This window comes from Corythoichthys intestinalis, chromosome 15 (assembly GCF_030265065.1).
Source record: "Corythoichthys intestinalis isolate RoL2023-P3 chromosome 15, ASM3026506v1, whole genome shotgun sequence".
NCBI classification, from domain to species: Eukaryota; Metazoa; Chordata; class Actinopteri; order Syngnathiformes; family Syngnathidae; genus Corythoichthys; species Corythoichthys intestinalis.
Window position 1 is genome coordinate 17,688,877 of NC_080409.1, and position 25,466 is coordinate 17,714,342.

At 39.4% G+C, this 25,466-nt stretch overlaps 1 protein-coding gene across 3 annotated transcripts in view; it reads right to left on the reverse strand.

The window, feature by feature from the left end:
* The window catches only part of dlgap2a (discs, large (Drosophila) homolog-associated protein 2a), a 290,006-nt gene that overhangs the window by 125,842 nt on the left and 138,698 nt on the right, over positions 1-25,466 (reverse strand). For 2 of the 3 annotated variants that reach the window (XM_057860276.1, XM_057860275.1), the window contains one exon: positions 8,040-9,175. In XM_057860276.1, the coding sequence (XP_057716259.1) occupies positions 8,040-9,107 (1,068 nt within the window). In that variant the 5' untranslated portion in view covers positions 9,108-9,175. Of the gene's footprint in view, positions 1-8,039; positions 9,176-25,466 lie in introns of those variants that run through there. The other variant, XM_057860278.1, reaches the window with a different exon arrangement.

Genomic DNA, 25,466 nt, shown 5'->3' on the forward strand with positions numbered 1-25,466 from the left:
GGAAACACAACAACAACACAAAAGATGATACATACAGGCGTTGCCTCTGTAGATATTAACATGAACAAAGAACGTGGGCTCGTAGAAGTGTTTCCCTCTCTCACTAACTCGTTCACTCGCTTGGATGCGGCATTTCTTCTTTGGGTGAAAGCGCGCTCTTCTTCACGTGAGCGCGTTGTTCTTCGCGTGAGGAAGCGCAAGGGCGCCCCCACTTGAGCGTGTAAGCGCCACAAAAACTAAAAGGCATGCAATTCAATGTAATGGTAAAATAATACACGTTAACCGAGCAGTCCTCAAACTGCGGCCCGCGGCCCAAATACGGCCCGCCTCCACATTTGGTCCGGCCATTTTGAATTTTTTTTTTCTCAATCGTGTTATTTATTTTCTGGCCTTTTCCTTGAAGAATTCAGAGAGGGTTATTTGGTTATTATCTATTTAATTAATAGTGTTTTTATTATTATTAATTATTATTATTATTATAAAGAATCCAGAAAGGGTTATTTGATTGTGGCTTTCTGAAAAACAATAATTTTTTACATTTATGCACTTCTGCAATCGTCACACTTTTTCTGTTACAAACTGACCCCGGCCCCTCATCAGAGAAGGGAAAAGTTATGTGGCCCTCACAGGAAAAAAGTTTGGGGACCCCTGCTTTAACACATATTGCCAAAGGCAGAACAAAAACCTATCTGCCAATATATACCAATATTTTTTATTTCTATTAGATAAATGTTTCAGTAAAATGTTACACATTCTTGTGTATTTGCCACTTATTGCCACAGTTAACATTGAGGCTTTGGGCCTCTTTTGATCTCGTTGTGAGTTTGTAAGGTTGTGACTTCTGATTAAACAAACTCGATGCCAATCAAAACGTTTGTTCTTCTTTTCCCCCAAATTAGAATCGATAAAGAATCGAATCGTTAAGCAATATCGATAATGGAATCGGAATCGTAAAAATCCTATCAATTCCCATCCCTATTAATAACATTGTTAACAAAAATCCTTTTTGACGCTGTCAATTTTATTAACGCTCAACTAATTGTGGTCCTGCCCACCCTCCGTAGTTTGGACTTCCAGACAATGCACGCTCTCCCGTGGCCGCCAGTTGGGCCACAGACCCAGAGTGACAGACAGGTTTTCAGACGAAGCTTGATTTTGGATTTAATAGCCAACATCAGGCACGTTGAATTGGGAGTGATGAGTGTGAACCTGACTGGCAACTTGGCACGATCCATTATGGTTGTTTTCGAGCATGTTTGGATGACAATACACCGATGAACATCCTGGTGCAATGCGCAGATTCTCTTCGGGCAAAAGCACATAGAGAATCAGGATGAAATCTGTCTGTCAAGCATAGAGTAACTTTGTTTTTTAAGCCCAAAATGTGGCACTCTGAGGCACATTGTGGCATTTATATTCATTTATTGAGCCGCAATGCGCAGATAAACTGCAAATGAATGTGTGGAATTAAAGAATCAATGTTTTCGAGCACCACGAGAACCTTCAGCATGGCGGCTCCAGGCGGTTCGCGCTCCTCTCCCGGCCACCTGATGCTCACCATTTTTGGGCTCAGCAAAATGCAGCTTTGATGTTTTAACCGAAAATGTGTTTATTTGACAGGTACAACCCCCCTCTAAATTGCACAGTTGAACTTTATATAGTAAATACTTTGGAAGACAAGTGTTTTAGTGAGCTCAATTATTTTATCTCTTTTTTCACATTTTTTTGTAATTTTATTTCATAAATAGTATTGAACCAATTATAACAAATGACATACACAACCGTTCAAAAGTTTGGGGTGTAAGTGTATCATATGGGATTTTTCATTATGTACACTACGGTTCTAAGGTTTGGGGTCTGACCCCTAACTTTTGAACGGTACTGTTCATTTCATGAAAGTATACATGTCTATAGAAATGTAAAGTATGAAAAATAAAGACATATGAAATAAAATGCAAGGGATTGTGGCCCAAAAAAATAAAATGGAAACTCCATGCAGGACCTAGGCTTGAAGCCTTGATCTCAGAAGTGTTATTGTGTTGCACAAGTTCTGAAATAAAATGATCAAAAATCTGACGAAGCTGGCAATTTCTTTGGCAATGTTACAATAATAATAATTGTCAACTCAACTTATAAAAACTGCTGAACGGAGGAGAACCGGAGAACCGCCGAGATCACAGACCGTTTATGGCCATATTGTCGAGCCATTTCATGGACGCGTGCATCACGCTCATATTTTTCTGTCATTTCCATCTTAATTTCAATGGTAAGCCTCACCATTTTCCTTTTTTCACCACCTGCACTAACATTTATGGAACCCATGTTGATTTCTCTCACAAGAAAATCCACTGTGCCTACGTCTTGCGGGAAAACAAAGAAACTGCGGCGCTGTCATAAATCGTTGTATTTTGAGCACGTCGTCGGATGTAGAAACAAACGGCAAGTCAAATTTTACGTCAGATGTCGAAAACATCGTGTGTCGAAGCGATCGTATGTCGAGGTACCACTGTACTCGATTACTAAAATATTCGATAGCTGCAGCCCTAAACAAATGAATGAATGAATGAATGAATGATTGAATGGCTGTTTTGATATTGTAATATGCTGCATGCATTTGACAGCTTGCCAATGATTTTTATGTGGCATATTATCTAATGAATCTAGATAAGAAAATAAATAGATAAAATAAATAAAAACATTTTACTGTGGACCTGGAGAGTTTATATTTATTTGAAGTCCTGGTAAAGCACTCTGGGTTTGCAGATGTGCCTAAGTAAAAGCAGCAGTAATGAGGACCAAAATGATTCCTTTCCACCGTGAAATCTCTATGTGTTCTTTAAGAGGCTGACATACTTGACTCGATAGTATCTCCAACATGCTCTCCATCTCTTCCATGCACCTCCATGCATCTGCAGGAACACATTGATCTTCCTTCAAGGAGGAAGAGATGTCACCCCGCATGGATTGGATTGATAACGCTGGTCTAAATATAGCCCTGCGGCAGGAAGCGGGAGAAGATGCTATTTTTAGAAATGTTTATGGTACTGCAAGGCAGACACTACCTAAACTGAGTGGACAAATAGGAGGAAAGGGGACGCTTCACTGCAGACATCTGCACTCAACTTGATGGAAATAGTGCCTATCTGCATTGAAAACAATCCTGAAAACATTTTATGTTGATACAAGCATAAAGAGAGTGTTGTTTTGGCTCCTCTGGCCAATTTGAGAGATGTACAGTGTTGGCTTTCTATTTACAGCATACTAAAATCCATGCACCACACTCTCTTGGTCTCTCTCAATATGCTGACATGCTCATTTTTTTTTTGGCCTGCAGGCAGAATTTACATGAAGCTTTCAGATATCATATTGCTGTGAATTAAACATCATAAGTCTTAATATATAGATTTTTCTAAAATATTCATTATATGGTTGTGTCCCCCGAAACAGAACAATAAGTAGGTATTGCAAAAGAGGATGCTCATATAATCTGCCTGATGCATACGTTTTTTTTCAACCAAGTGAAAATTATTGTTTTATTGCGGGGTTGATTTTGTTTGTTAGAGTCTTTTGTAGCGCAGCAATGCTGGAGAAAATGTGTCCATGAAGATGCCTATCATTTCTGGATGCCAACAGTCTGTGATTCTATTTAAATCATGAAGTTGGTAACAAGAGTGATGAAAATATTTATCTTGTGAATTGTGACTTCAAAATGGTTCAAGTAAAAACGTATTCTTTGTTTATTTTTTGGGGGGAATTAGAATTAAATTAACATTCATTTTCTACAATAACAGTCCATATTGTGGCAATTGGTAAATAACTGAAAGCCTCCAAAACACCATATTTTTAAAATCTCCAAAATCTTGTGTGATGTCATTGATGGTTTGCAAAGCAAGAATGCATCTGCTTTGCTACACTCCAACATCGTTCGAAAACTTGGATTGTTGTTGAAATCTCAGTTATTCACAACTTCAGTCACGTTAAGTGATCATCATAAGCCACTTTCTGACATGCCTTTTGATGGAGTTTAGGCAGTTCATGGTGCTGTGTGAACAGAATCTGCCTTTTCTGCCTGTTTACTATGACATTATCATTTAATGCCAAGTGACCTAGTCACAGTCACGGATCATTTGCGTTAGGCATTGATATCTGAACACAAACCGTAATCTTCCAATTCAGATTGCACAGGTTGATGACGTAAACGTCCTGCTGTACGACAACAGTACACTCCGTAGTACTTGACGTCATTTCCTTATTCTTTTTCACCACACGGAACAGCAAGGTTTGACTGGTAGTAAGCAGATAAACTTAAAAACTAGAGATGTCCGATCACGTCATTTTCAAAGTATCGGAATCTGCAAAAAAAATATTGGCCATGCCTTTTTTTAATATATATATATATTTTAATTAAATAGTTTTCTAATTGTATTTAACGTTACAAACATAATATGTTACACTCATCCAGAGTCTTTAGTATAGGCTTAAGGTAGGGTTATCAAATTTATCCCGATAACGGCGGTAATTATTTTTTAAAAAAATGTATCATGTTAAAATATTTAATGCAATTAATGCATGCGCTGCACGACTCACTCACGCATTGTCGCGCTCAATCTGTAATGGCGCCGTTTTACCCATATAAAGAGATAAAAGGCAGCATATAATGAGTAGAGTGAATTTTGGCAGCCTTTGGAGCCTTTTTTTAATTGGCTAAAGCCTTACAATCCCTCTCCCTATGATTAGACATATCATGGGAGACAATGTGGGGAAGCAAGGTAGCAATTGATCTTTTTCTTAATAGCTTAAGTTATTTCCCAATGCAGAGAAGATATATCAATTGGTAGCACTACGCACAGTCATGGTTCCACTTCCTATCATGCATTTGGCCATGGCTACAGTATCATTTACTGAAAGCTCAAGAAATACACTAGATGGCAATATTTAGTCACAATATACAAAGTCACAAGTCTTTCTATCCGTGGATCCCTCTCACAGAAAGAATGTTAATAATGTAAATGCCATCTTGAGGATTTATTGTCATAATAAACAAATACAGTACTTATGTACTGTATGTTGAATGTATATATTCGTCTGAGTTTTATTCATTTTTTTTCTTCATGCATTGCCAAAATGTATATGATCCGGAAAAAATATCGGGAATGATTGGAATTGAATCGGGAGCAAAAAAAAAAAAAAAGCAATCGGATCGGGAAATATCGGGATCGGCAGATACTCAAACTAAAACGATCGGATCGGGAGCAAAAAAACATGATCGGAACAACCCTATTAAAAACCATTAAGATGGAAAACTGGAAAGACGACAAAATCCGACGGCTGCTTGAGTTTAGGACTGAGGAAGAGACTTTTAAACTTTTAAATGGGAAGGTGGCGTATGTTCGCATCACAACCTAGTTGTGAGATACAGGTGTACTGTATAATGTGTGTATTGTAGTTATTTTGAAATAAGCCTTGTTAATGAGAACGTGTCTTTATCAGTCTGGGTTTAGTACCAGCCGGGTACAGCACATATAAAAAGAAGCCAGCTGTCAATATTACGGCACACGGCCCTACAGTATGTTTGAATAGACGCATTCTATTTAAATGCGGGTCACCTCATACGTTAATGTTGCGTTAGTTAGATCTGTCAGCGGCTATAGACCCATATTGACACATCAGCAGTCTAAAATGGTTTTCAATTGCTAGTTTAATAATCAATAAAACACTGTAGGCTGCAGCTTTAATAGTCATCTAACCTTTCAACAAGCACAAGCTTGACCTAGTAGGACGGTGAAAATGTTTGTACCCAACCCAAGTTATTAAAATTGGTCATTATTGCGTAAAAACTACAGACAAAAGGGCTCAAGCACACTGGATTGCTCAGAGACAGAGTGTCTCGATTGCTGCAGTTTCAATGTTACATTTATACATTTCCAATAGTGATTGGAGGCATTTCAAAATATTCAAAATCCCACTAGAAAATAAAAATCAATAGAGAGTCTTTCTATGGGGTGGATGTATATTTGTCTCTGCAGACAGGTGTAAATGCATACACGGAGTTTAAGGAGGTGGGCCTACCTGGTGGCCGAAAAGTCTCATTGCATTTAATTGACTTTCCTATATAATGATTTTAAAATTAAGAATTTTCCGGTAAAATATTGTCTATAAAATTTGTAAAGCAATAAAACTACAACAAAAATGAATGAGATGAACAAAATATTTTTATAATGGGTCAAAATTATTTTTCGAACAGATCCTGTGACTAACACCTTAGACGGTCATTTGCTTTGCTTAGCCAAAACCACCCGAGGACCGAAGAGGCAAGATGGATATACGTAATTTTTTCCAACCTAACCCTTTCAAAAGCGACAACAACTCCTGAGCAAGAACCAAGGATTGAAAATGTTGACCATGAAATGCCAAAATGGTGAGCTGAGTTTCAATTTGCGCCACCAAAGACACAAATTGTACAACAGAGCCACCACGGGTGTCTTGTCAATGTAGTTACCCCGTCAAAAATGATTTCGGACAACAAGGAAAAGCTTTTGCTTATCAGTATGTGGGGTGAGACTACTGAAGAAGTTAGTGTGGATTTAAAATAATGTACAAATATGGGTCAATTTAAGAAACTGTTTAAAGATATGCTTTTCCAAAAATATAAGGATAACAACTAGGGTGTTGTGATAATTGTGATATGGGATATTCGGGTTATTTATTAATTTATGTTTTCTGGGCTTGATTTATGGACTGGGGTTTTGCGACACTTGTGTATAGGTAACATATTGGGTTATATGGTGGGATTGTATATGTGTTAAATAAGAATATATATGTTTAAATGTAAGGACTGGAACTGATATACTGTATCAGAACTTGAGGACAAGGGGTGGGAGTAAATAAGTTTTACTTCTTCTCGCTCCTTTTCGAATACTCAAATTCTGTTCTTTTCTTTTATTTGATTATTGTCACTTATCATTAGTACCTATGTATTGAATATTCGAAGTAAACATGTTCAAGGGGATACAATTTTTGACGCGAGTAACTACATTGGCACGACCCCGGCGGGCGTACCATATTCAATGGATGACGATCTTGGCAAAAAATATAGCTCTCCTAAGTAGCCTGATTTAGAATTCCCCTCAAGAATGATGGGAAACAAAAAAGAAATGCTCATTTTCAACGTATTATTATAAATATTCTTGTAAGTTAGTTTTATTGCTGGCACTGCGTTTTAAGGTCATCAACATGTTGTGCCCTTGCCTGGCACAGCCAGACTATTCTCCTGTATTTTTCAAACAGTGTGAGAAATAGTCTGGGACCCAGCCCATTAACGGCCTCTCGAGCAAGGTACAAAATCAATCGTCCATTCAGATTCGTTTGTTTGCGTGACGTGTTCTTAACGACTAACGTCACTCTTGCGCGCCCAAAGTCGTGTCTACAGCAACACAGATGGCGAACGGGAAAGCCGAGAATATGTTCCAATCCGCGGTAAAAACAGTTTTAAATGACCAAAAACACATCGAAACAAGTCATTGACAACAGTCAACATGGCTCACGCTAGCCATGTTGAATAAACTTCTCCATTCTCCGCTCACGCTAATTACTTGTCGCTTTAACAACATCACGTCTGCCCGTCGCTGATTGGTCCACTCCGCTGTCTGTTTGCTGTGGCTTGCTCTGCCCTCGGAATTTGATCCGCCGGACGGTCGCCAGACTCAATCGCTGGAACAGCAGTGAGTCTGGTATACCAGGCAAGTTGTGCCCCCCCGTCCCAAAAGTCATACTTCGCCTATGTGTATATGCAGTTCAAATTGAAGAAGAATTTGGTACAATGAAAGGAATTGATGTATGGATGGCCAAGACCGACTTGCTCACTGAAGACAAATCGAGCAAAAGTTTCAGGAAAATCGAAGATATTTAAGTGCTTTAAATTCCTGTAAGAAGTCTTCTTTAACTAGAAACAACTTTGTCAGACATACTGTATATGGATAAAATTATCAGCCAAGACTTGTGGCTCATGATTACAAAAAGTCAGACCACTATTAACTTACCTGAAGATAGTGACACGGCCTGAGGTTGGGCTTGAGGTCCGTTGGTGTCATGGGTTTCTCTAGATTAAGTGAAGACTTCCTGTAGGCCTCCTTGGCTTGGCTGACTGTTAACGTGGACCAAGAGCTCCTCTTCATGAACTTGCCTTCTGGTGCCATGCCTATGCTCTCACACGCTGAACACTTTACATCATTGTTACTTTTGGATGTCTTTAGCGACAGATCTCCTGCTAAGTGGCTGTGCACTGAATCAGGGTAGCAGTGACCGATTTGGTCCACGGGGTGTCGTGACATGACACTCGCTGGTCGGTATGTACTGTCACTGTCCAGGTTGTCGTCTGAACTCCACCAACCTCCAGAACGTTGCCTGCCGCTTCCGTCACCTTTGCGATCTTTGCTTTTGCTCCGCTTGTTGTGTTTGTGGTGGCCTTGGTGATGGTGGTGATGGTGCGAGCCGTCTCTATGCGAATCGCTTTTGGTACCGTTCATCTTAGAGGAGCCTTCCAAAGAGTGTGACTTTGTGAAGAGCTTTTGCACAGAGTGAACTAAGTGGCGTATCCTCCCGGGGCTTTCATTGCGTTGCTCAGTAGTTGTTGTCGTGGTGGATGTGCGTTGGTACTGCAATGTGTGGAAGCCATCCCGGTGAAGCGGCATCTGTTTCTCAAATTGGTCGAGCAGATTTGCTGGGATCCGGTTCATTTTGCCGCTGCCACCATGCGAAGAAGAGCGTCCGTCGTCCCTGCCGCCAGAGCTGTTGCCTCCGCCTTCCCGTGAAGCACTTCCGTAATGCATGCGTGGAAAAGTGCTACATGAGACAGAGTGGTCTGTAGATGCCATGGACACTGGTATCCCCATGCATTCCGAGTGGATGGAACTCCTCGGGGAGAAGCGATGGCGGCCTTCAATAGGACAGCTCTCAGTGGGGCTGAGGAGGTAGGATGGGGGCCGTGAATCTCCATGGTGGAGATGACGCTCAAAGGAATGGTCAACATCTACAAAGCCGCATGTGTGGCCAGAGGTGGGAGAGGTGAGCTGGAGGTGGGCGGGACGGCCACCAGAGAGACCCTTCATGTTTTTGCGTGGAGGGGAGTTGCGTCCTTCATTGAAGTATTGTGCGGTTGACCATGAGTAATGCTGATCTGCAAATAAGAGTGAGAGAAAGAATGTTAGAGAGCAAAACTGCAACTCAGTCTTTAAGAAACCAAGATACAATATAATGTATAATATATCACATTACTCAGTTTCACATGGTAATTGAGAAAAAATAAGGGAGAGTTTGGATCAAGAAGAGATTTTGATGATTTTACATATGTTTCGTATTATTTCTGATTGTCCAAAATGTGTTTAGAATCCATAATAATATGCAGATGTGCCATTGTTGAGTGTCTTGGCTATTTAGTGACACAGTGAGATTGTCATAGCTTTCTATGTTAGTAGGAGGCAGCAGGTACCTATTATTGATGAATGAATGCAGGTGGTGACATTGCTCAACTGTTGGACAATAGTAGATATTAATGCAATCAAAGAAAACTTTTAAGACAATGCCATTAAAAAAACAACAGGAGGAGAAAATTTTCAGGTCACATTGGAATATCTTGAATAAGGACTAATGGAGCTGCAACCATGGTCAGGTGCACCGAAAGCTTTTTAAGCAGAGCGAAGGAAAGAATCCCATATGTGATTGTCAAGCACTGCGGGAGGAGCATAACGTGTTTCTCAAAAATGAGAGGTCCGATTACACAAAGATGCTTGCAAGTGATGAGTAGAGCGCAAGACTAGGAAGTGATTTTATTTCCCTGCAGCGCTTGGCACCAGCTCACTTTGCCAGAGGTAGCTGGCCGGTAGATTGTCATAGCTTTCTATGTTAGTAGGAGGCAGCAGGCACCTATTATTGATGAATGAATGCAGGTGGTGACATTGCTCAACTGTTGGACAATAGTAGATATTAATGCAATCAAAGAAAACTTTTAAGACAATGCCATTAAAAAATCAACAGGAGGAGAAAATTTTCAGGTCACATTGGAATATCTTGAATAAGGACTAATGGAGCTGCAACCATGGTCAGGTGCACCGAAAGCTTTTTAAGCAGAGCGAAGGAAAGAATCCCATATGTGATTGTCAAGCACTGCGGGAGGAGCATAACGTGTTTCTCAAAAATGAGAGGTCCGATTACACAAAGATGCTTGCAAGTGATGAGTAGAGCGCAAGACTAGGAAGTGATTTTATTTCCCTGCAGCGCTTGGCACCAGCTCACTTTGCCAGAGGTAGCTGGTTTAATAGCTATGGTGTCGGTGTGCTTGATTGGCCAGGAAACTATCCTGACTTGTACCCCACGGAAAAACTATGGGCTATTGTCAAGTGGAGGATGACACCCATGACTACATTATGAAGATGACCTGAAGGCAGCTGTCAAAGCAACCTGAGCTTCAGTGAAATTTGCACTGTGCTACAGGTTGATCGCCTCCATGCCACAGCACATAGATTTAATCATTCATGGAAAAGAAGGCCCAACCAACTTTTGAGTGCATAAAAATGAAGGCATTTTCGATTGGTCTAATGTGATATTCTAATCTTTTGAGCTACTGAATTTTAGGATTGCATAATCTCTGAGCCATAATCATCAGAATTACAAGGAGTAAAGCCTTGATATCTTTCAATCTGTCTAATGAAAAAAATATATGGAGTTTCACGTTCTGAAATGACTGACAAAATGTTGATTGTTTTACACTATATTCCAATCAATGTAGAAAATAAATGATACCTTCATTAAAAAAGGCACATAAACACATCACTTTAAAAATGAGTTGTGACACAGACAGATTAGTCTTTAATCCGCAGTACAACACTTGTTGATACCGATGAACCATGAAAACAACGTTCCCCAAAAAAACATTACCGCCTGCTCAGATCCATCAAGGCATACTACTAAAAAGACAAGGGATGAAAAAGACCGAAATAAAAATCAAAAGAAAACAGCAGGCTACAGATTGTATTGAGATGGCATTGCCATTTATCCAATGCAAAGTGAAATAATTGCCCATCCGTGTATGCTTCTGCTGTGATCCACCAAAGCAAAGAGATTATGTGAAAGATGTTGAGGACGTCACAAACTGTGGCCCACGTACTTTTGCTTCCTTTGGCTATGGAGCCTTAAAACTCAATTTTCGATCATGTCCTCTATATGTGATTGAAAATGGACTTTTTGAATGCTTGCATACAAAGAGTTGGGAACGGAGAGGAATGCCAACGACTGGACATCTATCATTGTCGATGGCACTGAAATAATTCAGCAACCAAGTATTAGTATACACTTCTGGCCAAAATTATTGGCACCCCTGCAATTCTGTCAGATTTCTCCCAGAAAACGATTGCAATTACAAATGCTTTGGTAGTAATATTTTCATTTATTTTGCTTGCAATGAAAAAACACAAAAAAGAATAGAAAAAAACCTAAATCATTATCATTTTACACAAAGCTCCAAAAATGGGCCGGACAAAAGTATTGGCACCCTCAGCCTAATACTTGGTACCACAACCTTTAAACAAAATAACTGTGAACAACTGCTTCCGGAATCCATCAGTGAGTTTCTTACAATACTCTGCTGGAATTTTAGACCATTCTTCTTTGGCCAACTGGTCTCTGAGATTTGAAGGGAGCCTTTTCCAAACTGCCATTTTCAGATCTCTCCACAGGTGTTCTATGGGATTCAGGTCTGGACTCATTGCTGGCCACTTTCAAAGTCTGCAGTGCTTTCTCTCAAACCATTTTCTAGTGCTTTTTGAAGTATGTTTTGGGTCAACCCCAAAATATCAGGGAACCTCCGCCATGTTTGACTGTGGGGACAGTGTTGAAGGCCTCGTTTTTTTCCCTGTAAACTCTATGTTGATGCCTTTTCCCAAAAAGTTCTATCTCATGTTATGTCTCATGTATCTCTAGTTTTATCTCATCTGACCAGAGAACATTCTTCCAAAATGTTTTTGGTTTTCTCAGGTAAATTTTGGCAAACTCCAGCCTGGCTTTTACATGTCCCTGGATCAGAAGTGGGTCTTCCTGGGTATCCTACCATAGGGTCCCTTTTCATTCGGATGCCGACAGATAGTACTGGTTGCAGGACAGCTCGAACATGTTTGGATGTTAGTCAAGGTTCTTTATCCACCATCCGGACCATCATTCGTTGAAATCACTCGTCAATTTTTCTTTTGCGTCCACATCTAGGGAGATTAGCCACAGTGCCATGGGATTTAGACTTATTGATGACGCTAAGCACGGTAGACACAGGAACATTCAGGTCTTTGTAGATGGACTTGTAGCCTTGAGATTGCCCATGCTTCCTCACAATTTTGCTTCTCAAGTCCTTAGACAGTTCTTTGGTCTTCTTTCTTTTCTTAATGCTCAATGCGGTACACACAAGGACACAGGACAGAGGTTGAGTCAACTTAAATCCATTTTAACTGGCTGCAGGTGTGTATTAGTTATTGCCACCACCTGTTATGTGCTACAGGTAAGAAACAGGTGCTGTTAATTACACAAATTAGAGAAGCATCACATGATTTTTCAAAGGTTGCCAATACTTTTGTCCGGCCCATTTTTGGAGTTTTGTGTAAAATGATAATGATTTAATTTTGTTTCCATTCTCTTTTGGGTTTTTTCATTTTAAGCAAAATAAATAAAGATATTACTACCTAAGCATTTGCAATTGCAATCATATTCTGGGAGAAATTGAGCATTATCTGACAGAATTGCAGAGGTGCCAATACTTTTGGCCAGCAGTGTAAGTAACAGTCATAAATTAAACATTGTCTTCATTGTTTTGAATAAGGGTGTAGAAGTGATTTTCATTTTTAAAAATGGATCAAATTAATTCCTCTCAAACTTGAGAGCTCAGCCCCTGAGGTGAAGCTGAGCTCTACCATTGCTGTCGTTCTTCATCTGTTGAGATGAAAACAAGTTCTCGTATTTACCAGGTTTACACAACGAAATCCACTTAGCCCGTCTGATGTAAAATTTATCTGAGCTACTCTAAACATGCATGGTTTGGATAAGATATCTTCCCCCAGGAGAAGCTGTTATTACAAAAAAAAAGTATTTATTTATTTTTTTTAAAACACCAAGGAAAATATTTATCAAATGTGTTCTTACAGTGGCTGGGCTTCACGAGGTGAACATGCTCAAGTTCACTTGCTTCTAATTGTAGAAGAATGATAACGGTTGATTATTGATGGAGATGATACTAGATTCTTTTGGAACTTACGTCACTGTCTTTCTTCCTCTGACTGTTGACTCTTGCAGCTACTCCTCTAAATATGTATTAACTACAGGCAGAGTTTTGGTATTTCCAAGGATTAGACCACAGATGACAGACTAATCAGTCCCACCTCACCTCTCTCTCTTTTCTCATTCCTAAGTTCCCTCTGCAGAATTTTTGCATTTGTAAAGCTTAACTATAGGAAGGGAAATAGAGAGGATGCATTCCTCAAAAATGTGTGCAAAACATTGGAACGATACTCTAATTCTGTTTATGTGAGATGTAAAGCTACAGTCTCTGTGACAATAGCTTTGCAAACAGTGCATGTGACATCTGTGGGCAAGAAGGGGGCTTGTTCTGACTATAGGGATGATAGCACTCCTACCATCATTATTGGGTTCTCTGCCACAAAGCCAATTGCATCCGCTGACTGCATGGATGGAGAGCGGGAGGCATTCAAACCAAATCAAAGTAGGTGTAGGAGTTCATTTTCATGACAAGGACTGCTATTGTTGCTATGTATTTTACACTACTAAACCTTTTATCAACCACCATTCAAAGGGAAATTGAAAATAATGTGAAAAAAAGTATTAAGTGCTAAGGAAACAGAACTAACCTCCAATTTTCAAAACAATTACCGGTACCAATTATGTTGATTCTGTTTGTAAATTTTCAAAAAGGTCTTGATTTCATAGTGAATAGCAAAGCAAATAATGAAATGATTTGTGAACCAAGAAGGATAAAAAGGTTTATTTCGACACTGCTTTACAGCCTGCATAAATAGTATTATATTTTAAATTTCAAATCCAAACTCAAACTAACTGGATTTGAGGACAAACTTTAAAGATGATAAAGTAGACAGGTGGTGGTAACTCTTTAAAAGGCCAACTAGTTAACAACATTATATCAGGGAAAAACTTGCCTGGCACGGCCAGACTATTCTCCGTATTTTTCAAACCATGGCCTCTCGAGCACGAATGAAAGTAAACATGCAATCAGATTTGTTTATTTGCGTGATGTGTTCTTAACGAACAACATCACTCTTGTCGTCTCCACAACAACACAGATGGCGAATGGGAGAGCCGAGAATATGTTCTACTTTCTTTAACTACTTTCGAGCATAACTTAAGAACATAGGAGGTACATTAAAACTGAAGATAATGTAAAATTGGACTTTTTAAATTTTTTAATATATAATACGGATATAAATAAGTAGTCTAATATAAATAAACAAAAACAAACCCAAAATGACTTACATTATGACAATTGCACATTTAAATGGAATATTTTTTAAGACAACACAAACATTGCCTTTTTTTTTTTTTTTTTTTTTTTAAATATTGGCCTTCGATATAAAAAATAAGTCCAAATGTGCACGTTAACATGGAAGATCTCGTGAACCTCCCTGTCAAAGCAAATTAACTAACTCTCCAAGCTGATCACGGTTCAGTCCGTCAGCCAACTGAACTGAGTCAAAGGTGTTTTGCTCCACGCATTCGCACATGAACGCAACTCGTCAGATATGAGACAGACAGAACTCTGCGGAATAACTAAATAATAAATATCGATCGAAATGGATAACGCTACACAGGCACTTTAACAGATTTGTTGTTAGCACTTTTCTATGTAAATCTGACGTTGTTAGATAGCTTTCTTCTTGGAGATGCATGTGTTCCAGCCTTCTAGCTAGGGTATCTAACATGGGGTTTTGACAGTTGCTGTTATATTTTCAAGAATGAAGCACTGTACCGGATTGTTAATCATCTCTTAACCATCCAGAAATTACAAATTAAAAAAAAAATAAACATTTGTCTTAAGACCACTCAACATTGTCTAAATAAAGAAATTAAATATAACTGAATAAACTTCTTTGTCAGGGAATAACAAAAAAAAAAAAAAAAAAAAAAATATGGATCTAAAAAAATAAAAGCTCCTGCTTGCTGCTTTATGACCACATAAATAAAATAACATGATGCTCGAATTTTGCAAGTTAGCAAGTTCAAACAGTTTGATGTTATGCTAACTTTGATGCAGGTCAGCCTTTCAGTAGCAAAATTTGTGGTGTGTTCCCCACTTCCACAACATTGATGTCTTTTTACATATCTTACAGTGGCTGCTACTGGCTGAAAAAAAAACTTTTAATATCCCTGATATCTAATGTGTGTGTGTGTGTGTGTTTGTTGGGGGGGGCAATTAATCAGCCAATCAAATAAGAGTTTAGGAGGGAAAAACATGGACCGGCACATTCAGCAAGTGAAAAGAGGTACATGTAAGTCTGAACTTAATTAAAATAATTCACTTAATAATGGTGGGGTCAATTACAACAATTAAAACATATGGGAAGACAATCTAAATGACATATAACCAATGTCATTATAGCACAAATAAGGTTGCCTAAAAGTTGGTGGAGACAATTTGAGCATTCTGAAAAGTTGGTAGTGTTTTGTCCCTACTGCCCCTATGCAAACCTACGCCTTTGTCTCCAGTCCTGAATCTTTTACCTGTATGGCGTACCTGACCAGCCGACTTAACTCCTGCCCACGACCTTAAAAAGGAATTGCAGTATGAAAAGTACTGTAGATGTAGGGATGGATGACTGATTTTCCATTGAAAATATATTTCAGATTAGTTTCCCTCTTGTTCTGTTCAAGGGAACCTTGGACTTAAAGACTTGTGGGCTCTAATGAGCCACAATTGTTCTCTTTTAGTAAAATATGTCATTAAAAACACATTAAATATTGCCATTGATATAAAATTCCATAATATTTAGTACATGTTTTGACCTACGGAGGGCGCCATGTTTTATGAGTGCGATGGACGCTCGAAGTGATGACGTAGATTGCCACTGTCACTCGACGAATACTACCGTTACTGCAATTCTTTCTACGCGGTGAGACATGCAACACATGCGCTCATTGGTTAAAAGTGGTGAGGACTTCCTATTTGTCATATCTGTATGCCTTCTCGGTTCTTTTTTCATTCCAGCGTCTGATTCAGCTGGATGGGCGGGGCCGTTGCAACACACCTGTGGCGCATTTCGTGCATTCATTATTTAAGGACTAATATCACCGTCTGCGAGTGTCGAACTATTGCGTGTTACTTGGCTTGCTTACCGCTGTGTGTGCATCATCCTTCGAGCTTCCCAACGTTTCTACGGTCGTGTCCTGTTTTGATCATTTTTACTTTTATGCTCTTTTAAATTTGTAGTTAGATTTTAGTTTGTTATATTCGCGTCTTATAGCGTGCTCTCTTAGTTGTACTTTGTTATACTCGCATTTTTTGACGTGCTGCCTTAGTTGTACTTTGTTATACTTGCAATTTTGGTGTGCTCCCTTTGTTGTACTTATTAAATACAAACATTCACTATTTCTGTTTCTTGGTCTGTGATGTGGATCCGCATCAATGGCTTGCCGTTCACAACACTATTTGTGTTTTTAATGACTCTTTTATTACCTTTTTATTGCCTCAAAATACTTTTTGCATGTGTTTCCCTTTCAGACTTTTAAGCATTGTGTTTTCTTGTGGTCGCTTTAAAGCAGATTGTTGATCTTGACCACATTAGTCATGTAGCATATTCAAACCAGCATTATTTGATATTACTAAGTATTTTCTTAAAGCATCTTTAGTATGTTCTGTCAGTACGCATCTATACAAAACAAGCTGAAAGCGCACGGTAGTACTTTAGGTGTCAAATTCGCCTCTTGTAGACGTTTCGCTGGTGTAGCACATTTTGGCAGCACACCATTTTTTTTTTTTTGCTACTCTCGTCTTGTCTTATCCCGTCTTTCCTGTTCATTTAGCTTTTGCTGCTTGTTTTGTGAAATGTCAGCAGTGCTGTCATGCTTCTTAATGTTCCTATCGGGTTCGAATTGAAAGGGTTGAACGGATGACATGTTTACAGTATGTCGCTTGAGTCATACTCTGGAAGCCTGGCAGCGTAACCATGTGACATCAGCGCCCTGCGACATCAACAACAATGGTGACCTAGTAGTTAAACTAATTTTACAAATTGTATGAAAACAAAAACATCAAGAGGGGTTTTAATATCAATTATTTTAACTCATAATAACAATTAACTTTTAAGAACTACAAGTCTTTCTATCCGTAGATCCCTTTCACATATGGTAGGAATGTTACCGAAAGTAGGAGCCAATCATCATTTTGTAACATGCAATATACCGTATATACTGGTATGTAATGTATACTGTATGTAAATGGAATTTCTATGTCTTGTGCAGTGGCCAGATGGCTCGTTGGGTCCCTCTCGCATAAATGGGAAATGTATTAAGACCCAATGAAATATTAAGCAAGAAGAAGAGAACACAAACCAAAGCTAAATGACAAAATTGGAAACTAAAATGAGCTTTACCATTACGTTAAATAAAAAAATGTGACAAACACTAAATTGGAAATCAAAATTAGGCAGTGACTCATAATGGATTGGCTTGGATTGACAAAATATTCTAAATAATTGTAAAATGTAGTCTGGTCGTAATTGAATAGCTCTACAAGCCAGGACCACTCACTTTAGGGTTAAAAATATCAATCACAACTTTGCCTTCACCATGCCCAACATCGAGTTATTCTGGCAGCATCTCTTCAAGATGCCCGCAGTAAATTCAGACTTGTATTTTCTGAACAAGACAAATCAATAGCGAGGCTTTCTTATCAATCTTCTCAAAGGTTAAATGTTCTCTCCTCGGAATTTTGGCCTTTGTCTAGGAAACCGTAGGAAGGCGAATTGTGTCTTCAACCCTTAGGGCGAATCAGCAATGGCCTGAGTCATTAGATTTGAGAGGAAGCCAAGGGAAAAAAGTGTCAAAGCTGCAATCTGTCAACTCTGCAAGCCTTGTAATGGTCACCATAGCGCTTTTGATCAAAATAAGGCAGCAGCTTATGACTTTGGCACATATCCTGCTCACTTGTCCATCTAAATGACAGCACAGCATGATTCATGCATACATTTCAACTGTGACGACTGTGGGCTAAAAATGATGCTGCAGCAATGCAGTAGTAACGTAAACTCTTCCATTCAGCACAATAACTGGGAGCAAGTCACTGATGCGTTCCTTCATAGAAACTGTCTCTGAGATAAAATAAGAATGAAAAATAATGTCTGTTTTATCATGGTTTGATGATTAAGCACACTCCAAATTACATTTGGTAGTTGTTAAAAAAAAAAAAATAAAAAAAATGAAAAAACGGTTATGCGCTATTGTCATGCACTGTACTCCTAAGTTGTGTGGCAATGCAGTAGGCAATATGCTATTTTATAATAATATGAATATAATATATAATAACATAAAATAAATCTTTTTCTCTTCACATTTATAGGCCACCTAGTGACCACCTAGTGACTTATTTCTAAATTAGTCTTGATTAAAACATTCGAATAATCAAATTATGACAAAGGATGTTTAGAGTTTGTGATATTGGCAGTCTTAATTATCATCATTATTCGTCTCAGATAATTGGCAAGTTGGCAACTCGTGTGATTCTCAGCATAAATGAGCCCATTTACATTACTGTGAAAATCCCATAACTGGAAGTAATCAGATATATGAATTATTAGACAATGAGACAGTCCAAATGATAGGTTACGCACTGGTACGGGGCGGACCGTGCTGACCGGATGCGCAAAAAATCTGAAATTTGACGGTCGACGTGTGACGTCACAGTAGTGCGCACCCTAAAGGCGGGCATCTGCTGCGACACTAAACAGGAGAACACACAGGATTAAGGACACGTCATCTCGGTGTACAGAAATTTTTATGGTAAGTGCTTTATTGAAAGTCATAATTGTGTTTTGAAGTCACTTCTTGACCGCTAAACAAGTTACTCAACTGAGTGTTAATAAAATGGCCGGTGTATTTAAGTGATTTTTTTGAAAACTCAGTGGCTTGTTAGCAATCTAATGTGGGTGGCCATAAGCTACATACTGCTGATGTTATTTTTCTTTTTGTTTTGTTTTTTTTTGGGGGGGGGGGGGGGGGGGGGGGGTATCAGTGGGTTTATTTGAATCCTTATATTTAGATAATGTTTCTTATTGACAGTCATATGATTTTTACATAACATTTGAATAATCATACAGAAATGCACACAATTGCTTTTTCATTTAAAGTATTATTTGATTCTTTGAAAATTTTTCTCTCACTGTAATTAAACTTTTATTTTTGTAAAGTACTATATAATCATGTGTATGTCGAAACATCCTTTGGGTGGCACTTTAAATTCTGTTTTGATAAAGGACACGTCCCCTCCACCCCCCGCTTCCCCTTTTTAAAAAATGTTTTTATTTTTTTTTAAATATTAGGGGGGATCCATTATTCCCAATGTGCATCCTCTGCATGCTCCATTGTAGCCTCAGGCAGTACCTGTTGAATTTATGATGCTAAATATGGTAGGGCTCACATTGTGGAAGTGTTATACTGATGCAATACATGGAGGAGGGAACCCCGTTCCCATTCAAACACTCCAACCTCGGCAATATTTAAAAGGTAATTTGACTTTTCTAGCACCAAAGTTTTACTAACAGGGTCGTGAGCCACAGCATTTAGTTGCAGAGAGATGATGGTGACCTGATAAAGAGAAGCTGCTGAATGTTTGAATACTTATCACAAACCCATTAATGATGAAGCATGTTATCTGTGCTGTGCTCAGCGTTCTACATCACTTTCAGTCTGATGTGCCCATCAAAACGGGAACAAAGTGGGATTTCTCAGAAAAGGAATTTGATTTGTCAGGGTCTGCGTTTGTTTTTTATCTTCAGGAAAGACAATAATACATCAAGCCTTTTGTTGCTTTTCAACATTTGGATCTGTGTCATACAGATTTAAAAAGCATCATTTCCATTATATTTTATTATACTCTCAATGCACCCTAAATTAACTCACTTTTTTTTTTTTTTTTTTTTAACACTATTTTATTTAATTTGTTCCATCCACTGTAGTAAGTGTGTCCCTGTGGTACTTGAAGAGTTCAGCCTCTCTTACAGTATTGACCATTTTACTATTAGCCCATTGGCTACCATTGAGAGAGATAGATGTCCCGTCCTGATGAATGGGAGGGATGGCAGTAAATGATCAATTTTGTTTCAGCAATACACATTTTTCATTTGTATTTCTGTGTGTGTGCTATACACAGCTTCCATTGCATATTCACAGATGTTCATCTTAACACAGTGTCCCTTTCTGAAAAGCAGACACAGAGGCTTCAGAGATGCAACAAGTCGCGTCATTTGAAAATGAGAGAGCAGCCATTGGTGCTCCCAGATCTGATTTGATTAACATGTGGGTGGGGTATATTCTGCCTCTTGCCTGAAGAATGGATTTATACTGCATGTCTACAAGCACATGAGAAACAACCTTTCCACTTGAATAACTAAAGTAACAACAATGAAGTAAACAATAAGTAGGTGGTTGGTACCACTGTGCCAGTAAACAATAATAATGTAAATAACTTAAATACTACAAGTTAAATACCACTCGTTGACTGACTCATTATCTTTATGATACTACAGACTGTTGTAAATTACAGCGTTAGAGTATAACGACGATTCTAACTGTGTTAATTTTTTCAGTAGTGAGTAATCAATTTTTCCCCCATCTTTGCAATGCTGGTACCATTACTGAGGATGTGAAGGCGTGCGTTACTACAATTTGGTTGAATGAAGCACGAGTTGTCTGATTTTTTCACACATGAGCTGCCTAGTGGGGGGGAGGAGGGAAGGCAGTGGTGACGCTGTTGCAAACGTGATGATGATTGGCTAGGTGGGCGGATCAATCATGCCCTGCTCACGACACTCTGCCTTCAATGCACAGTCTGGCAAACACGATGAGACAGCGATAATGCCGACGGCCCAGGGAAATCCAAAGGCAGCGTCATCAAATTAGAATTATTTTCAATATTAAATATTGTTACTTTATTGAATATTTAAGGATAGTGTGCAGGAGGCCGAACATCCAGTTTTAGAGATTTGCTTTGGTTAATGGCCAGTTTGTATTTGTTTTTTCTTAAGAGGCTGTAATGTATTTGACTAAATGACTGTATATAGTGTTTTTTTTCTTCAATCAGTTATTATAAACATCTTTGATGTGAAAGATGTTATAGAATGTAGCATGTAATAATGTGTGGAACATGAAAAGTGACATTAGTTACCTTGCTGAGTAACTAACTACTCTTACAATGAGGTAACTGAGTTACTAACTAAATTACGTTTTTGAGAGAAGTAATTTGTAATTGTAACTAATTCATTTTTATAATAAGATTAACAACACTGACTACAGTGGACCCTCATGATATGAGCACCTCACCTTGCAGGTTTTTCACGATACGAACATCGCCACGACTCACGGGAGAATATGATATAGAATATCAATATAGCCCTTTTCACACACATGTCCAGGGAAATTCCCGTGTAAGGTGATGCCGGTGTAGGCGCACTATCCTATTCCCCTCACTATGCACTCGCGGGGGCCTGCGCTTGTCAGTGACGTTCCTTATTCTCGCTATATGATTATACAACTTTAACATCCGTTAATAATACGCTCTGTAGTATCATCCATCGCTTTTCCATTTTAAATGGGCATTTTTAAGCGAATGCAAGAAGTAACAACGGGAACATTTTTAAACAGGCATTTCACGGGAGAGCATTTCGACTCTTCGGCCAATCATATAGCGAGAGCGAGTGGATAGTGAGGGGAAGAGGATAGTGAACCTACACCGGATTAACTCACGTCATTGCTTTCACGCATGTCCCGAGAATGACGCGGGTTGGACACTTTCACAGACTTGTCCCGTGTTGCCCACTGGCGCTCTTTGTGTGGGGAGGACTGCTGACGCGATTTTAATAACCCGGGTATTACGTCATTTTTGGTCGGCATTGGCTGTCAGAATGTTGTTCAAATCGTTTTCTTTTCCGGAGGGAATGTTCCCGACGTCGTAACTGCAGCCAATTCAAGCTCATCAAGACTGTATTTAAGCCCAGGAATTCCAAGAGAAGGGTGTTATGATATTAACTTGCTGGGTGCTATTCGACACCTCTGGCGCATGTTTTTTTAACTGTTAGAGAACCAGCCCGAAAGCCGCCGGGGGAAGGAAGGAACCCACTGGCTTTGTTTTGTTGTCTTATCGGCTCTCTGCCTACCGCATAGGTTAGTATTATTGATCCCCGTCGACCTACTGTCACGGACCCATTGTGTTATTCCTCCTTTTCCGCTATCGCATGTTTTTTTGTCTGTATTTAATAAACCCATCCCTCCGTTGTTTTCTCCTTTGAATTACAACCTTGTTTCAGCAGTAGTGGACCCTAACATTGGCAACAAAATAAATCACACATTTCCAAAGATGGACGATGGAGACTCTTCCTCGGCTCTATGATCCTGTAGCAATTTAATTTCGTTATGTTTTCAGTTTAATTTAGATATTTCCAGCTTGCTATGTTGATAATTGTGATGTTTGTTTACCGCTTTTCGTCTTTTACTGCAAAGAGAGAGGGAGTGACAATCGGCTGATGATGTTTACGTCATCAGCCATTGTGCTGTGACCCGGGAATTTAACGCCTGCTTCCACGCACACTGCTTCACGGGAAAGTCCCGGACATGGGTTAAGGTCCACGTCAGACCTGCGCCGTTAAGGAAAGACCCGATTTACGACACTGCGCTGTAGCCTGACGCGGTCCTATTGATTTTTCAAACCTTAGCGTCACGTCAACGCATATGACGTGGCGGAAATGGACTGTGATTGGTTCGCTCAGACTGTTGTTTCCGGTTCAGCACGAAATCACTGCCATTGTGAAACATTATTTTTTGTAGACGTAAAAATGGACCAAGCCGACGGGAGTATCATCGAAGAGCAAGTCTCGTCAAGACATCATAAAAGTTTGCCACATGTCAAGGGCCACGATTGAATAAAAAAATGGAAGAACCACCGAGACGTGTGTGTTTGGAATCGAGTGGCCACATGAAGCTGCCAGCTTTTTATCACCCTGTGTCATATTTTTGGTTGGTGCGCTTCACCATTTATTGTGTACATATGTTTGCTGTGAGTCTGTGACTTATTTACGTGTCGCACTTCAAGTATATGAAGAATAAAGCACAGGTTTGGCGTCGAAAGAGTTGTTTTGATGTTTAATTTTCAACAACAGACAGTTCACAATCGATACATCATCACTGATTAAGAGTGCCTCGGTGCTTTTTATGATAACGTTAACATCAAAGCTTCCAACGTAGTTTGGGAAGTTCCACAGACGCCAGAAATCTGCTATGGCGTCCCACTAGCTGGTTGTAGGATACGGCAAACAAATCAGGCTGGAGGGCTTTGCAGAACATGGACAAAACGCTGGACGCAGTGCTCGACGCCAGTTTGAAGCTAGCCGTCACAGCTAGCTGGTTTTCACCCGAGGCTAGAAGAACTATGCGGCATCAAAAGCTGGCCAGACCGCCTCGAAACCGTCTTCTGCGTCGCCTGTGCCTCAACATTTGCATGATCAACATTTATTGTATGTTGATGATCTGAAGATCCACATTCAAGCGTTCCATCTTGCATTGTTTATTTTTTTCTCCATGAAACTAGACAAGACGAAGTCAACAAGCATGCCCCAAAAACCGTACAAACATAACGACACAGCTCTAGTGGCTAGGCGGTGAATTACAGAGCAATGCGTCACCTGGCCGGAGAACCATCGAATGTCGAATGACGCCGTAGTCGCCGCGTCGTCACCGCAGCGTGGGAGCATAACTCAGGCTTAAGACGCGACCTGTGTAATGTCCGCGTAATCTCTGTGTCAGTCGACCTGGGATTTGGTTTCACACATAAGGACTACCGGTTTAAATCCCGCGGTTTTCCCAGTATTTTGATGTGTATGAAAGGGGCTTATGCGAGCAATTTTTCACTATATGAGCGTCAGAAAAGTCTCTCTTGCTTGGCGTGTCAGAATGCTTCGGCATCCCACCAGGTGGCATGGAAGCTCTCTTGCTTTGTCCCCTCAAGTGTCTCAATATCTCGCTAGGGGGGAATACGGGCATCTTGCGTCAACAGAATCCTCATTCTGCTCCACTCCTTTTCATCATCGTTGTCTCTGGTGTGTGTTAACTATGTTTTTAATTGTTGAAAGATAAGATAAGCAGCTCAGACAGTGTACAATCAAATAAATGCTTTTAACACTTTTAATAATTAATTTCTTTTTCAAATTATTTAACCTTAAAATGATGGCTTGAATGACTATTTAGGGGTAAAATCAGGGATCATTTTCCTGATCCACTTTTCAGTGTTGCAATAAGTGGAATTTATTATCTCTTATGGAGAAAATACATTCATGAAACAAGCACATTCATGTTATGAGCTTGGACGTGGAGCGGATTGTGCTCATATTTGTACTGTATATCCAAATATGTGCCATTTAGGAGCAATTAACATGAATTGAAGGACAAAAGTGTATTTCTAGCCTGTATCAACCTGTATAGACCCCAACCTCTGCCATGACCTTGTATAGGATAACTGGCACAAAAACTCTCTATCACAGAAAAGCAATGTTGTAAAAGTTACAGTTCAGTTACATAAAAAAAACTCCAACTGAATCTCTTCAAACTCGAAATTACAATTGGAACAACTATACTGACAAATGCTGAGTTCAACAAGGGCTTTGGGCATCTCTAATGCCAAGTGCGGTATTGTGTTATTTTATTGTACAGGCACGATGGAACTACCTCCAGAGTAACTGTATTATAGTTACAAATTTTGACACATGTGAAACATGGGAAAATCCTGAGACAAGACTAGATCACAGCTTACGAAACAGCCACTACTGCATTTTTCAGGCAAAATTGTTTGCAGCCTCAGAGCGATTTCCGGTTACCATGGCAACACACCATGAAGTTCCCGATGCAGCTACTAGCGGGATTAAAAAACAACAACAGTTTTTAAACTCAAAATCAAACGAACAAAAGACCGACAGAGTCATTTGGTCGTCTATACAAGATCATTACATATCTACAAACACTGATTTCACCATTTCTTTTTTACGAGGGACAAAACAAATCTAAGCTCTGTCCGCTTCTAATGCAATATATTTCTTTGGCTGCCTCTTTCCGTAAAATGGCTGCATAAATAGAGAATCCAATAGCCAACCACAATGACAACAGATCTTTGTCTTGTACATTTTCAAATGGTTGGACACGTTACATGT